This window comes from Ursus maritimus, unplaced genomic scaffold, assembly GCF_017311325.1.
Source record: "Ursus maritimus isolate PB19 unplaced genomic scaffold, ASM1731132v1 scaffold_14, whole genome shotgun sequence".
Lineage (NCBI taxonomy): Eukaryota > Metazoa > Chordata > Mammalia > Carnivora > Ursidae > Ursus > Ursus maritimus.
The window spans coordinates 63,618,384-63,635,384 of NW_024423786.1; the positions used below are offsets into that span (position 1 = coordinate 63,618,384).

The 17,001-nt window shown below is 46.3% G+C and overlaps 1 protein-coding gene across 1 annotated transcript in view; it reads left to right on the plus strand.

Moving 5' to 3' along the window:
- Nucleotides 1-17,001, plus strand: part of DNAH9 (dynein axonemal heavy chain 9) — a 312,417-nt gene that overhangs the window by 86,421 nt on the left and 208,995 nt on the right. Inside the window, exons 23-26 of the mRNA XM_040630049.1 lie at nucleotides 2,313-2,465; nucleotides 3,664-3,789; nucleotides 6,135-6,374; nucleotides 6,703-6,863. Coding sequence (XP_040485983.1) covers nucleotides 2,313-2,465; nucleotides 3,664-3,789; nucleotides 6,135-6,374; nucleotides 6,703-6,863 — 680 coding nt within the window. The remainder of the gene's footprint in view (nucleotides 1-2,312; nucleotides 2,466-3,663; nucleotides 3,790-6,134; nucleotides 6,375-6,702; nucleotides 6,864-17,001) is intronic.

Below are 17,001 nucleotides of genomic sequence, written 5' to 3' on the forward strand. Positions count from 1 at the left end.
TATGGGACTATACCATAGTTTGGCCAGAGGTTGTTTATGCTATTTTGCAATTCCAAATAACACGGCATTGAATAAATTTGGGGTTTTGTATTGTTGGAGGTCTGCCTTCCAGGCACATTCCTAAAAGTGGGATTTCTGGGTCCAAGAGTAAGTGCTATGTGGTCGGTTTAGATATTGCCCCATTTCCCTGCATAGAAGTTCTAGATTTGGGCATCGCCACTGATGACGGATGAGAGCTGCTTCGACGGAGCCAAAAGATGGCACCCACACATTAGTTTTCTGTCTTTGTCATTAACTCCCCAACTTACTGAACTGGTGTGTTGGGTTTGTTGGTGAGAAACAAGTACTAGAGAGAGATTATCCCTAGAGTTAAAGCCCCCCCCCCCTCTTTTTTTTTTTTTTTCCTATAGATGGAAATCATTCCAGAGTAGCCCAGGTATGGTGGAGGTGAACTATTTATCACACTAACATTCCGTTTTGTAACTGTATGTTCATTAATTACATGCATAGGAAAAGTCCAAGATTGTTGCCAGACCCTTTATACGTGATCTACTCATTCTTAAATGTTTTTTATTTATTTGTCACTTGGTTTGAGATCTGTAAGTAGCTCCCCCCTCCTCACCATCCCGAGACATGAAGCATGGTAGGCTAACCCCCAATTCTTTCTGTATCTGCGACTCTCAGCTGTTTTTACAGGTGCGTGATCAAATGGTTGAGTTTGAAATTCATGGGTCACAGTAGTTTCCTCTCAAATCCCCTCAGATGTAGCTCTGAGACATCATCTGAGATGTTCTCTGAGGTCTACCCGCTTTTTTGTCCCCCAAACCTTTCTAGGTAGCCTAATTTCTATTTGGATCTCTGTAGAGATCAAAACTTAAGTTAAATTTTAATTCTAGAAAATTTGTAAACGTTTATATACTTACTTTGTTCATTTTTCCAACACATGACAAGGCTTTTTTTCCAATCTGAAAACCAGGGCTTGCATTATCTCGAAAGAACTTTTCTTTCTGTATGCTTTAAAATAATATTTCTGTTCCATTTATTTGGATTTTTTTCCCTTCATGTCTCTGTAAGTTGAGATTCTATCTTCTCTGTGCTGTATACATTACCTTCACGTATTCATATATATTTGCGTATATTTGTACAGATTTTCATCTCTTATCCCTCTTCCTTGAAATTCTTCCGTAGGTTCTCAAGCTCGTCCGCCATATTGAATTTGTTTGTTTTCATTCCGTCCTTTACTATTCATTGTTTCCTTACATGATTTCCCTGCCACTGTCAATCCATCTTCACCTCATAATTGTAGGGTTCATGTCTCTCTCATTTAATTGAAAACAAGGTGGCATTTTTCATAATTACTTCTGTTTCCTTTATTAAAGCTTCTCCCTTCCTCTCCCCCTCCTCTCTCTCCCGTTCTCTCTCGTCCCTCTCCTTTCTTTCTTCCTCTCCCCCACCCTCTCTCTTTCTCTCTCAGATAAAGAAGGGTCCATCCCATCAAGGTATTCATCCCAAGTCACTGTGGGTGGGATCTCAAGTACCGTCACAATTCACCTCAACACACGTGGGACTTCTCCTCTCATAAGCTGGAGAGCTGGTTGTTGTAGATTTAGGGTTACAACTCAGGGTACCAGCAGCCCGAAGTCCCTGTATCTCAAAAAAGCTCTACCAAAGAGCAGCTTTCTGTTTATTTTTCTTCTCCAACCCGCCATCTCCCTCACCTGAGGACCATGGTGTGGCTCTCCGGCAACCCTCCTAGAACATTCCCCCGGGGCGTTACTATAAAGGGCCTCTGTATCGTGAGACAGCACGCGAGGGAAAAGGCCTGGCGTGGCCAGGCTTTCTGACTGGGGTGAGCGTGCTTGCCTTGACCTGGATCCTCCAGATGTGGGTCTACTGCATCGCAATGGTTCCAACAGCTGGGTGACTACTTCCACAGGCCACTGTCACCACTACCCTTCTGCAGACTGTCCACTATCCTCTGACTATCTCCTGAGGAAGAGGGTTTATGAATTAACCATCATTTTTTTTTTCTCCAGTCTGTTCCCATTTAGATCGAGCAGACATGAATCAAACTTTTGTGGCTTCGTTGGGTAGTGGCTACTCCACGACTCCCACCAATTTTATATTCCTTTGGCCACTCGTACCCAGTTCAGCTGGTTCTGACCTCATACCGCCATCGTTCCCGCAAGCTTCCCTCTAAATGTTTGGTATCCGACTCTCTAATGGCTGTCACACAGTAGACCAATGAACGGCACTAATGGGCATCTTCCCGGACACGTCCTCCAGTCCTTTGATGCGGTTTCCCTTTGTAGGTCCAACGCCATCTTTCCAAACTCTTTGACAATATGGCGAAGATGCAGTTCCAACTGGACGCCAGTGAGCAACCAACCAAGATAAGTCTCGGCATGTACAGCAAGGAAGGAGAGTATGTGGCCTTCAGCGAGCCCTGTGACTGCAGCGGTCGGGTAGAGTAAAAGTCCCTTTCCCTCCCTCCTCATCCCCTTTCCTCTCAAGTGTCTGCTTTCAAATACAGGCAGCCTCAACCTTCAGGATGGCCATCTTGACCTTGGGTCGGAACTGCTCTCTGTGTCCTGGGACTGGCAGCTTCTCTTGACTTGAACCGACGTCGGAGAAGCTCCTAGTCCCTTCTCTCCTGTTCCCGGAAAGAACACGTCAATATCCATGTGTCTTTCTTAACCAAAGCCCTGTGCAGAGAGGAATACAATGCACATTAACAACCACCCCAGTCAACGAGAAGAGGAGTTTTACATGATTCGCAGCACTGTGAGGCTTTAACATGACAACCCTCGGGGCACCCTCCCAGGGGAATCTGGCACACTGACATCTTCCCCTGGAGAAAATGCTCTTTGAAAGCAGCCATTCTCCCGAGATGTCATTTCTCTGTACAAATACAGCTCAGAGTCCCTTCCTCCCACAGCCCTAGCCCTGGGAAAGCCAGATCCCATTCCACCCCAAGAACTACCCCAAGAACTACCACCTCTAAGTCTCCCGTGTGCAAATTCAAGAAGCACAAAACATGGGATGGTTCCCTCCTCAAACCTCCTTCCTGTCCTTCCCCATCACCGCTAAGGTGTAAGCCCTTCTTTGTTTATTATCCTAAGTGATCCAACAAACCATTGTCCCTGGGGCTTCTAATCGAGTCCAAAATCCTACCCGGAGAAAAGATCTTTTACAGCAGTCTACCTTCATCCACGTGCTTCTTGGAAAGCAATTCTAATTCCAGGAAATGATCAGACATTCTTAGTTTCATGAGAAAGGAGCCCTGGGGTTTGATTCGGGATGTGTCCATTGGTAGACCAGAAAGCATTTAGTTGGAAAATATAATTCTGGCTGACCTGTCCGTCCTCTGTGTGGACAAGCTTGCGAGAACCCACTGACCTATTGATCTTGCTCAACCCAGATTAAGACTTCCTTGAATGAAGCCTCCCTTAACCTGCTACTGTGTCCTCTGTGTTCCAAGTGGGTCTGTCCACCTCTTGTTAATAGAGCCTCGTTCTCACTGATCACTGTCCTGGGTCCAGAAACAAAATGGCTCCCTGTGCCTTCTGGCAGCCATTGGGGCTGTACATTTTCTTCATTCCCTCAGGGTGAGTGATCATACCTTCTTCAGAACCCAGCATCTCACTCAGAGTTCTTTTTCAGGTAGAAATATGGCTGAACCGTGTGCTTGCTCATATGAGGGCCACAGTGAGGCATGGGATGACAGAAGGTGTAGTTGCCTATGAAGAAAAGCCAAGGGAACAGTGGCTCTTCGACTATCCAGCTCAGGTATTCTAACCAGGACCTTTGTGAGCCCCTGTCCTTCACTAGGTCTGTCTGTCTGTCTCCCATCCCTCCCTCCCTCCCTCCCTCCCTCCCTCTTCCTTCAGCCTTCAAGAAACACCTGACCTCAAACTCACTATGTGCTTCACAGTTAGGAGAGGCTGGTCTGTGAGGGGGTCAGCAAGAAGGAACGGGGGAATTGTCAGCCATGACCCACTCCAACCATTACCTTGGAGAATCAAGTGCTGGCCATTTTTACCCTCACTGGCTACTGTAGGGAGAAAATGTAAACCGTTCAACTCATTGAGCCAGCCTGCTTGGCATGTGCCAGGATCTTCGCTGAGCACAGGAGACCCCCAACAGGGAACGAGACATCATAAGACATCCCAACCCTGCCCTGCCGAAGTTTACAGCCTGATGTGGAAGTCAGTCGCTTCCCAATGAGACCTGGTACTCTGGGAGCACAAAGCTAGCCAGTAGGGTCCGGGGACCACCCCCCTGAGGATACGACATAGAAGCTGAGATTTGAAGTAGGAGCAAACAAGTTAAAGATGGAGGGGAAGAGCTGCCAAGCATGGGGAGGACCATGATGGAAGGCTCAGAAGCAAGGAAGAGCATCCTGTGTTTGAGGAACTGAGTGTGGTTGCAGCAGGAGGAAGGGGAGGAGGGAGGGAGAGGCAGCAGGTGCGTCCTGCAGAGGAAACTCAAAGCCAGTTCTTACGAAGCCCATGAGGGAGTCTCACTTGCTTCGAGATGTATCTGAATCCTTTCCAGGCTTCTCAGGAGAGCGATGAGGGAAAGATGCAAACTAACGAGAATTGTTTGATGACTCTGGCTGCAGTGTACCCTCCTGCCTTCCCTGTTAGGGGGACAGTGCTGGCGCTGGTACACTTGGGGGTTGCAGAAGTCTACTGGTAATTGAAGCCGTAGGACTAGAGAGGACCACCCTTGGAAAACGCATAGACAGAGATGAGGGCGTAGAACAAATCCTTGAGCGTCATGGGAAGACGGGGTCGGCAAGGAGGAGCCAGTAAAGCAGAATGAGAAACGGTGCCTTTTTAGACAGAAGGTAACCCAGGGAATGGTCATAATGGAAACCAAAAAAGAAACTGTCGGTAGTGGGTAGGAGGTCAGTCATGCCACGCGCTCGGAAGAGATGAAGCAAAATAAAGAGGCTGAGGGGCGTCCGTGAACTTGGTGCGGCTGCTTCAGTGGAGTGCCACGTGGTGTCATGTTACCAGGGGGCGGAGACGGGAGAGGGAGGTGGGAAAATATTCGCAGCGAGTGTAGACTTGGCAGTGGGTGTAGACAAATAGAAGAAACGAGGAGGAAGTCATTACTGCTGAAGGGAAGTATTCTTTTAACTGTGTAGTTGGCATATCACATTCAAACCCTCCCAACAAGATCACAGGGCAGGCAGAACGGTATGTCTAACCCAAAGGCGAAATCAGATAAATGAGAGAAGGGTACATTTCTACGACGGGTTTCTCTTTTTCACAAAGGGAATCATTCCTGTCAGGATTCCTTGTTTACCTGAATGAGAATTTTGAGGCAAGAAAATGTGTTGCTTTCTGCTCTTGGGACAGATCTCGAGAGCAGTGTCTCCCAAATCAAGGGATACAACAGATGATCAATGTATCTAAATTCTCCACCCTGAATAATCAAAATTATGCCTTTTCTATATTCAGTTTCTCGGCAAACAGAAGAAATGTTCATTCGAATCCTTTTTCCATTTATCTATTTCGAACCTCTGAAAACCACAAATCTTGCTGACCATGTCGAATTTTGCTGTAATTCACCTTGACCCTGAGGAGTGGGCTTTTCAAGGTGATAGGTTTTAAGAACTAAAAAATATATGTAGCAAAAGTCTTACGGACAAGGAAAAATATGCCACAAATGATCATCGGTGGCTCACTAAGCTAGAATGCGCAGACCGCAAGAAGTTCAAGAACAACAGAACCAAGTCTGAGTGCTATTGAGGTGCTCACTCAGCATATTGTTAACCTCCCGAGCACAGGAAAGATGCTTAGCCTGGCCAGTAAACCTGGACAGCTCAGTGTAGCAATTTCTAAAAGCCACTGACATTGACCAGAACAACTCTTTGGTTGTTTGCAACCAAACAATACGTTTTTTTCAAGAGCAGAAAGCGCTTTCCCCACTTGGAACCACTTCCCATCTCCAAGGAAATGGAGACAAGTGGCTCGCTTAGTCAGTGCTGGTGGAAGAGGGAGGGAAGGAGCTTACGTCACCCACTCGATTCCACACTGATTCTCGCTGGGTGATGGATGCGTGGGCCGGTTTGGGAGACAGTCCTGCTGATGGCTTTACTGAGCGGCTCCTGGTTGCCACAGGTGGCCCTGACCTGCACTCAGATCTGGTGGACCACAGAGGTGGGCATTGCATTTGCCAGGCTGGAGGAGGGCTACGAGAACGCCATGAAGGACTATTACAGGAAGCAGGTGGCCCAGCTCAAAACGCTCATCACCATGCTCATCGGCCCGCTCTCCCAAGGCGACCGGCAAAAGGTCATGACCGTCTGCACTGTCGACGTGCACGCCCGGGATGTGGTGGCCAAGATGATCGCTCAGAAGGTGAGGCCCGGGCATTTCCAGAGGGTCCCTCCTGGGGGACAGCTACACCACGAATGGTGGCATAAGGGAGACGCTCGCATGCAGCTCAAACATGGGGGTCCCAGCCTCTGTGCTGGCCAGAGAACCGGGAGGGAGTCATGGTGGCTGTTCCCAGCGAACGAGTGTCATTGGTGCAGCTCGTGCTATCTGCGCCGCGGTGGGCCAAGCTCGCGCTCTTGACTGGTAGACAACACCCAGCTCATCCAAAGCCCTGTGCGTCCTGTGGCCGACAGGCCCCGAGCTTCCTGCTGGACAGCGACTCACCCCCGCTACCCTGCCCCCCCTTTAGGTGGACAGCGCTCAGGCCTTCCTCTGGCTGTCCCAGCTGCGGCATCGTTGGGATGATGAGGCCAAGCACTGCTTTGCCAACATCTGTGATGCGCAGTTTCTGTATTCCTACGAGTACCTGGGAAATACGCCTCGCCTGGTGATCACGCCTCTGACGGACAGGTGAGCGCTGGCATCAGCCCCTCCCGGCGAACCCGACTGCGGTCAGCCTCAGGCCAGCCGGGGTCAAGGCCACCCGTCACTTGCTACTTGTGCATAGAGCTGTAGGGGTTGGGCCTGACTGCACAACACTCATAAAAATAAAACCGAAAGGGGGTAGGGCAGGGCCCTTCTCAGGACGAACCCCAGAGCAAATCAATGAGCTGTGATTTTTTTTTTTTTTTTTTTTTTCTTTTTGAGGAACTACTAGGGAGTCATACACACCTGGATTCTCACACCGGCTCTAACACATACCGGCTCCTTGACCTTGAAACACTTGACCTAATTCTTGTTCTTGGTTGTCTCATCTGTGGAATGGAGGTGGTAACTCACACCTCACATGAGGTTTGTAAGGACAAAAGACGATACTGCTCCTAGGAGTTCAGAGTATAGTAAGTGCTCAGTAGACGATCCTGTTACTATTTTCTTTTGTTTTGTTTTTTTTTAAGATTTTATTTATACGAATGAGAGAGAGAGAGCCAGAGCAGGGGGAGAGGGAGAGGGAGAGGGAGAAGCAGACTCCCCGCTGAGCAGGGAGCCTAACACGGGACTCGATTCCAGGACCCTGAGATCATGACCTGAGCGGAAGGCCGACGCTTCACCGCCTGAGCCACCCAGGCGCCCCCAGTTACTATTTTCTTACCAGTCGGTTGGCTCATTTCTTGAGCACCTCTCATTCTAGAAATCAGATCAAAGCCGGGTGGTCCCTGCCGTGAAGGAGCTTACAATTTTTGGAGAACCGTAGTCTCTGTCATTCATATTAATTTAGGAATGAATTCTCACTAGTCCCTGAAGTAGTCACCGGGCATACAAAGGTGACCAAGACATTTCCTGCCCTTAGACTCCAGTTCCAGTGAGGGAAATAAGACATATGTCGATAAAAATTTAAATAGCACAAGGGGAAAGCTTGCAGGGCCATAGTATAAAGTAGGGCTCACAGCCATTTGCCGCGATTTTCCAAGCAAGTGACTTAGCCGTAAGCCCTCCGAGCCCTGGGGATCCCACCCGCCATGGGAAGAAGAGGGCTGGGAATGCACTAGGGAACGGGTGGTATCCGATCCGGACCTGGAAGGGAAGTGTAGGATTCCAGCAGCTTTTCAGTAGGTTAGAATGACTGCCAGGGTGCCGTGAAATTGTACAGAAATCTGTGCGCATCACTGTTTCTGGTGAGAGGGTCTACGGCACCCGTCACTTGTTAAAGTGGTCTAGGATCCCCAGAAGCTCTGAAGAACTACCGACACGCCTTCTGGAAAATGGACTTTGGCGTGCAAAGGCACGGAAATGGAAAAACCCAAGACCTGTTCCTGGGAGGAGCGGGTACCCTCTTGACTTGGGGGGACATGGTTGGTTCCAAGCCTGGAAAGGTGGGTCGGAGTCTGCCTGTACGATGTGCAGTCTATCCACTACGTCGTGGTAAACTTGTGAACATTTTTCATCAGAGGAGTAAAACGATGAAAACTGTATTTTATGCAGATTTATCTGACAGCACAGCTTGGACAAAGGAGAGCAAGGACAGGCTGTTTTAAGTCTGTTGAGATTTCTGTAAAGTCTACGAAGAGTGTGCACCTTTTTCCTTCATGATTCCATTGAGCACTGAATCCCTTCTTCTCCAAACTGAGTTGTGTACCTGAATGGCTGGCTCATTCTACATAAGTGACTTACAGGTGGTGAAGACATCGTCATAAATTGTGGAAGGTTGGGATGGCCACATGGAATGGTGCCATCTTTCATTTTCTCTCGCCTGTTGTAAGTGTTGCCACCTGGAGGCTTCGGGTCAAATCCTCAGATGTATTTCCAAGGAAAGCTGAGTGGAATTATAATCACGGTGCTCAGGGGATGAATTGGGATGGGGGGAAATCCCCACATCATATAGAATAAGACCTCAGGGTTCATCTCTCCTCCCCGCCCCCATGCCGTTCATGTCTTTAATTCATTTTCCTGCCCAGTCTGGAAGGATCTTCCACCCAGAGTCCCCCTCAAACCTTTCCGTGTTTACTTTTGTATTTTTTTTTTTTTTTTGTGGGAGCCTACAGAGGCCACGTCACTGTCTCCACTCACTTCCCACTGCACTTAGACTAATATCTGAATTCCCCGTAGGACCTAGCAGTTCCTGCCCACCACCCCGACACCTCAGTCCCTGTGCCCCAGCCCCCCGGCCTCCTTTCTGTTCCTTGATCCCTTTAAATTAGAGCCTTCTATACACGGCTGGGGGGTGGGGGGGTTGTCCCTCTGCCTGGAATGCCTTTCTCATGCTCGCTGTTCCACAGTCCTCTTCTCATCTTTTCATTCTGTCCTCAGTTCTGAGGACACCTTCCGTAACTGCTCTTACTAAAATCCAGCCTCACCCACCACACACACACACAACCATAACCCAGATGGTTCCCTCTGGTATCTTCTTCCTAACATCTCCCACATTCTGCAAAGACCTTGCTTGCGTGCTTGCTGGCTGCATTCCCCTTTGGATGGAAGTTCTCTGCAGCCAAGGAGCTTTGTCTGTCTTGTTTGTTGCTATGTCACCAGCGCCTAGTAGACCTTGAGATTAGTATCTGTCAAATGAATGAATAGTGGTTGACTATTGAAGACCCAGATGGTAGGAATAGAATCGAAGAGGTTGACTCTGGAGATGGACTGAGGACTCTGTGCCTTGGCTGCCAAGGAAGGAGGAACAGCTACTCTGTCTTCTGCTCTGAGCTGGGGACCAGCACTCCTCCCTGCCCCAGCTTAGGACGAAAGGCAGATAACATCCATTCCGAGAGAGATGCGAATTTCTCTGCGGCTGGGACAGTGTTGGCAACAGCAGGTCTCGAGGGGGCTTGGGCGTCCTAGGGTTGTACTTGGCCTTCACTCGGGATCAATCCATTGGAGGCGCTCATTCGATGTGGGTCAGAGGAAAAGTTTTCCCACCTCAAACTTCATTCGGAGTGGACCCTCTCATGTGTCTTTGTCTTTATGGTGATTCTCAGTAAGACACCATCCCTAAGCAGGAAGGAAATCTGGTCCAGGATTCTCGCTGGCAGTCAGTTTTTCTGCCAGCCTTGGAATGTAAGCTAATAGTTTGGGAATTTACATCACTTGCAACAGAATAATGAAGCTATTATATATTTGAGCAATTCGATTAATGTCTGTCTCTTTCCCTAGACTGTATGTTCCGTGGTAACATTGGCTTTGATCTGCTCACTGCTCTACCCCGCGGGACACAACAACACGTTGGGCTCATCACATTGGGCTCATGATAGGCATTCCAGCAGTTCACTCCTTGAGCAAATTCAGTGAAATGATTTCTTTTTTTTTTTTTTTTTTAAAGATTTTATTTGTTTATTTGACAGAGAGACAGCCAGCGAGAGAGGGAACACAAGCAGGGGGAGCGGGAGAGGAAGAAGCAGGCTCATAGCTGAAGAGCCTGATGTGGGGCTCGATCCCATAACGCCGGGACCATGCCCTGAGCCGAAGGCAGGCGCTTAACCGCTGTGCCACCCAGGCGCCCCCAGTGAAATGATTTCTGAGACTTGAGTATGTATCCCAGCTTCCCTATACCTATCAGAATACATCTCCTTCCTTTCTGCAGACATATCAGATGAGATCATTCCAAGTGATAAAAAGTGCAAGACTTTCGTTTCCCTGAGTCTTCACACCCACCCAAGGGTTGAAGAAGATAATTGCCTCATTTGGATTTAGAAGTCTCTAGTACACAATGCTGAAAGCCTTCTAGGGAGGGAGAGGGTAAAGCTTTGACAGGGAATTATCTCTAAAACAGGAATTTATCACCCCTTCTATGGAACAATGCAAATAAGAACTAGAAAGGCAGATTTACTGCAAATAATGTGAATACTATATAGACCTTGACCTCGTTTTGCACTTTAGATGCTTTCTGACAAAGTGGTATGTAGTGAATATTTATATGTAAAATTCCATTTTCTCATTGACTTCCATTATTATCTCAGGAAATGTTTTGCCCGGAAAAAAAAAAAATTGGCCTTAGTACAGAAAATCACATTTTAAAGAGCATTCAGCCTTTCCTGGTGTGTAACCTAAGTACATTTAATTCTCTCCTGCCAGAGGAATTAATCAAATGGACAATTGATCCATACAACCTTTGCACATTCATTAAAAGCATCCCGCATTACAGTACATCCAACTGATTATGCCTATTTCTTTGGAATTTCCCACTTGCCTGGATGGGACCTGAATATGTAAGTGGGTACAATCGCTCTACCATTGTCGGGGGACTTTGGCCCAGCGCTAAGCTGAAGAACTAAATGGAAATGCCTTTTCAGGCTGAACAAAAGCAATTCACATAAGTTGTTTCTCAACCTTTGGATGACCTCCTCCCCCCACCTCCAACTCCCCTTCCATCACCTTCACACCCAGCCGCCCCTTTCCGCCCTGTGCTGTGCTAAGTGCGGTTTTAATCAACTGCTTATCAAGTTTGAGAACCTCCTAATTTCTCAGGAACTACTGCAAGCAGGTGAGATATAATTGACCCAAGAGTCTTTGAAGGTGATTTGCCGGGTGAGGGCACAGCTAGCAAAAGTCCCATGGTTTCTAAGTTTTTATCTGCAGTTTTTATCAGAAAACTTTGTGAACAACGACAGTTATTATAAAAAAAAAAAAAGATTGCTTTTTTTTTTTAAAAAAAAAACATTGTATCATGTGTATTCTTGGAACATTCTTCTGAAACACTCTAAGAGCGGACTTACCTTCTCTTTACAAGTATCCCATCATTTATGTAACATACGCATATTACGAAATGTTTAAGTCACACCTAAGCCTTGACTATTCAAAATGAATCTGCCATGAACTTGCTTATACATAACTTTTTACTGTATTTCTCATTATTTCCCCAGGAGAGTTTCCAGGAGGCAGGATAATTAGATAATTAGATAATTAGATGACACATACTTTAAAATTATTCTTGAAACATTGAAATATTGTTCCCGCTCTCACTAGCAGTTTATGAGATGTTCGCCTCGCAACATCCTCACCAAGATTAAGTATTATTGTTAAAAATATTTATTTTATTTTATTTTATTTTAAAGATTTTATTTATTTATTTGACATAGAGACAGCCAGCGAGAGAGGGAACACAAGCAGGAGGAGTGGGAGAGGAAGAAGCAGGCTCCCAGCGGAGGAGCCTGATATGAGGCTCGATCCCAGAATACCGGGATCATGCCCTGAGCCGAAGGCAGACGCTTAATGACTGCGCTACCCAGGCGCCCCAAAAATATTAATTTTATATGTCAATATGGTATCTCTCTTGGATTTGGATGTCCTTAATTACTCAGAGGCTGGGCATTTTTCTGTGTTTATTGGCTATTAGATTTTCCTCTCCTGTGAATTATTTATAACTGTCATTGCCCATTTTGTTACTTTTATGTTTAGAAAGTCCCCACCATTTCAAGTTCAGCTTAATATTCACTATATTTTATTGCGGTTTATTTTGTTTCATTTTTCTGTTTAACATTTTAAATTTCTTTGGTAAACGTTTTGACTACTGAGTAGGTTGAGTGTTTTTACAGAAACATTTTTGGTTACAGGTGATAGAAGCCAGACCCAAACTCACATAAACAGAAGGAGGACCTGTTTGAGTCTAGCTCGCTCAGTGAGCAACTCCGGGGCCTGGACAGGGAGATGTCAGCGATAGGCTGCTCTCCTATCATGGCTTCGTTTCCTTCTGAGTGTTGACTTCTTTCTTGCATGGGTTTTCTTGGGATTGTTGCAAGGGTGGTCTCCACACCCATGGCTTTGTGACTCCTGGTCCAGGAGGAAGAGAGACCTCCTCCCCATCTTTCTCAACACCATAGGTCCCATTCCTTCAAGGGACCCTGATGAATCCCATTTGGATCCCATGTCAGTCTTTGAGTCCATTACTGCAACCGGTGAGCTTGATTATTTTGCCCAGCCCAAGCCCTGTGCCCGCCCCCGGGAAGGCGGGAGATACTTTGATTGACAGCTGTGTAGCCGGAGGGCTTACCGTAAGTGTGCAATTCTGAGCAAGGAACACCCACAGAAACTATGGATGGTAGAGAATATTGGATTTCTTTTGTTTCTAAGTAACCGGTGGGCACAACATTTTTTAGTGAGTAACGAGCCATTTCCCTCACCAGCTTGTGATGTTTGCTCTGCCTCGTTTAAAATTCTGAGTTACCAAACTACCTCAAAGTGTCTATTCGGTCTCCTCTTTATGCCCATAACTACGCCATGTTATTTAAGGATTATAGCTTTGTCCTGAGTTCTATTTATACAGCTAAGGTCCACATCATTTTATATATATATTTTATATTTATAAGTATATATATTTTAGCTCTTCTCTTTCTTTTCAAATGAACTTGAATCATTTTGTCAAGTTCCAAAATATTATAAACGGTTAGGGTTTTGGTCGGTGAGCCTTAATATCTTCGAGTTAGTTTGGAAAGAATAGCCATGTACACAATATGTGATATTTTTCTGTTTATCCCTATCTTCAGTTATGTTTGAATATCTTTCAGTTATGTCAGAAAAGTATCTAAGTATCGTCATATGGGTTTTTAATGTTTCTTAGTATCACTAGGTGTTTTTAAAAATTGTTTTGCTACGTAAGGTGGTTTTTACATTATACATATGTTTTTAAACCACTTGATCTCTTTGTCCTCTTGCTGAGTTGTGAGAATTCTTTGTATCTTCTGGTTATATTGTACACACGTCTGTAAGTATTGATTCCCGGTCCCCTGCTTACCTCTTCTCTTTCTTTATGGTGTCTTTTGAAGTGCAGAAGTTTTTAATTTTGAGGCGGTCCAATCTGTCCATCTTTTATGCACCATGCTTTAGGTGCTGTGGCTAAGAAATCTTTGCTTAATTTCATCATATCTTTCTTTATCCCTCTTTTCACTCGCATACAGGGGAACATTGATTTTTATAAATTTATCTCTTATTCTGCCCATCTCCTGCCCTCTGTTAAAAATTCTAAGAATTTTAGTCTTGATTTTCTTGAGTTTTCTAAGTCACTTCTAGAATGTCCAATCATCTTGGAGATGTACACACAATATGAAGCATGATTATACCTTTTCAGGTTTCATTACTAGGTATGCTGTTATTTTTTTTTTTTTTTAAGATTTATCTATGTATTTTGGGGGGTGTGCAGGGCAGAGGGAGAGAATCCTCAATCAAACTCCCCACTGAGTGTGGAGCCCAATGCGGGGCTCCATCTCACGACCCGTGAGGTCATGACTTGAGCTGAAATCAAGAGTTGGACACTTAACTGACTGAGCCACCCAGGCGCCCCGGTATGTTGTTATTTTGCTAAAGAGATCACATGGCAGCCATCACTCTCAGTTCTTTCTGTCATGTTTTGAGAGCGACATTTACCAACTAGTGTGGGCAAAGGGAAAGATGAGTACTAGGTAAGGAAGGATCTCATAGCCAAGTGGCATAAGGAATTGATCTTAGAGTCGGGGGCATTTATACTGAGGACAGCGTTCAAAACTTAAAATGTTATAAGAGGGACAAATTTGTTTTAGGTTGATGGTGAGGACAGTCTTTTTCTATTGATGTTGTTTCTCATTTTGAGCCTGGGACCTCTTAAAAGCCCTGGATCTTTTTTTCTGTGAACTACCGTCTAACCACCTCTCCCCTCCACCCCGTTCTGTATACGTGGAGGCGCTTGGAAGATGAATTTACGTTTACCTTTCCTACATTTCACGTTGTCGGATCTACCCCATCATTTTCAATTGTTAAGATTATTTAGAACTTCAGGCCATCTTGTATATAATCAATTATTTCTTAATTCAAGTTACAGGTAGAGATAATGAACATCAGAGACCTGAGTCATGCTGACACCACTAGAGGCCCTCCCTCCAGGGAGATATTGTTGGCATCCGTGTTCATCCCCCAGTTATGATTATTGGACCATGTGGCAGGTAGAATTCCAAGAACGTGATCCCCAGTGACCTTTTTCCTTGTATGAGCTCCTCCCCTTTGAGTACGGGGCGGGGGGGGGGGGAGAACCATAAATATATGATGGTATCATTCCCATGACAACGTTTTGCTTTATGGCAAAAGGGAAATTATTCAGGGGGACCCAAGGTAATCGTATGAGTCCTCGAAAGCAGAGTTTTCTCCTGGCTGAGGACAGAAGGGGAGATCAGATTTGAAGCATGAGAAAAATGTGACATGCGTTTGTTGATTTGGAAGGCAGAGGGAGCCATATGCAAAGATGGCAGAATGGCCTTCTAGGAGCCCAGCCGTCCCCCGGCCAACAGCAACCAACAAGGACCTCAGTCCTGCAACTGGTAGGAAGTTAATTCTGCCAAGAACTCAAGTGAGCTGGGAGGCAGATTCTTCCCCAGGGTGTCTGGATAAGAGTCCAACCTTGATTTTGGGCTTGTGAGGCCCTCCATAAAGGAGCCACCTGGACTTCTGACCTAAAAGAGGGAGGTAATTAAGGAGGGTTATTTTAAGCCACTTAGTTTATGGTGATTTCTTACATAGCAGTAGAAAATGAATATAAACCAACTATGATTTCACCAGCTCTCAGATTAGTCAGACCACATTTCTGGGATAGCAACAGGCTATTTATAGCTGAAATCAAGATGCATGGGCTTTGATGTTTTCTTTAAGCTGCCAATTGAATAACCGTATCAAAAAAGAAAAGCTACATTGCATGTATTTGTTACCTTAAAAAATAATACCTTACGCTTGGATTGGCCTTCTCTTTTCAAGCCCCTTCCTATCTCTTGCCTCATCTTATCCTCACAGAAGCCTGCAGGGGGAGATAAGAATAAGACCTGTAGAAGTCGTTTGCCCAAAGAGAACAAGACCGACTTCCGCTTGATATTAGGAAAGCCTGTCGAACAATTACGACTGGCCCACTGTGGAAAGGGCTGCCTTCTAGAATCAGAAACCCTGCCCCGCTGGAGGAAAAGGCTACGTGGTCCTCTTGGAAGGATTTGATGGGACAGAGCCTGGCTTGGTGAAGAGGCCAGACCCCTGCGGTCTGTCCCAACACGAAAGGGTCTGTGTGCCCAGGAACAACCAGACGAAATCCATACATAGCAATGCTGGGGCCCGTTGGCCAGGCGAGAGCGCCTCCTGCAGGAGTCCTTGCCATTCTCACAGTTGCTATTGGTTTTTTTGGTTTTGTGGGTGTCTTTTGTTTTTTTGTTTTTTTTATTCCTCTCTCTTCCTTATGCTATTGGTTTAAAACAGCAAACGTACTGAACTCCTGGGTACACAGCAAAACCGACCTGCTGGGTTCCAGGGACACCTTTTGTAAGCCACCAAGGGTTGCCATCCTGGCCGAGTTATACGAACACTTTGCAGTAGAGATGACCTTTGACCTCTGCCTGACTCCAGAGTCCTCGCCTTAGACCACGATAGCATGAGCCATCCTCCGCCATGGGAAACAGGCACAGACTGAAGTGGATGGCTTGATGGTTACAGAGATGGACAAGCCAACAAGAGCCCGGGTGGAATTTTGGAGCAGGAGCCGGTGTCCCTTAAGCCTTGGACAGCCTGCTGGCCGGTGGCCCAAGCATAATGGCAGTCCTCATGCAGAAGAAGGAAAGTGTTTGTGTTTTTCTTACGGCCCAAGCTAAAGGCCCACTGGCCCTGCCCTCAGTTATTTAGAACACCTTAGCCTGCTTCCCTTTCCTGGACCTTAGACTCCCCATCTGTAGAGTAAGAGTGTTGGATTAGCTGATCTCAGAAATCCCTTCTAGCTATGGAGTTCTGTTATTTTGGGAAGAAAAATGTTTCTTTGTGTTTTTGGCGTTTTTTTGGTACTCCCCCTCCCGCCCCAAGTGCTTCCTCTGCAGATAATCCGAAACTAACGATAAGCTCAAAAAGAGACTGACACCCAGTTCCAAGGAGTTCTTTCCAGAGAGTCTTGAGTTTTCTGGGCAAATTCTGTTTCCGTGAAACCTTGTGCTTCGGGACTTCTGGATTCCTTGAGAGCCTCGCACCTGCAGAGAAAAGAGGTCTGGGATTGCCCTCCGGCCAGCAGAGAAGGACAGAGAGGGGGTGGGGGAGAGCGGGGAGGAGAGCTGGCAAGAAGCTGGGATTCTGCCAGTCCTCCTATCCTTCCTCCTGGGAGGTACAGGGCTGCAGCAGGCCCTGGGTAGTTCTGGAA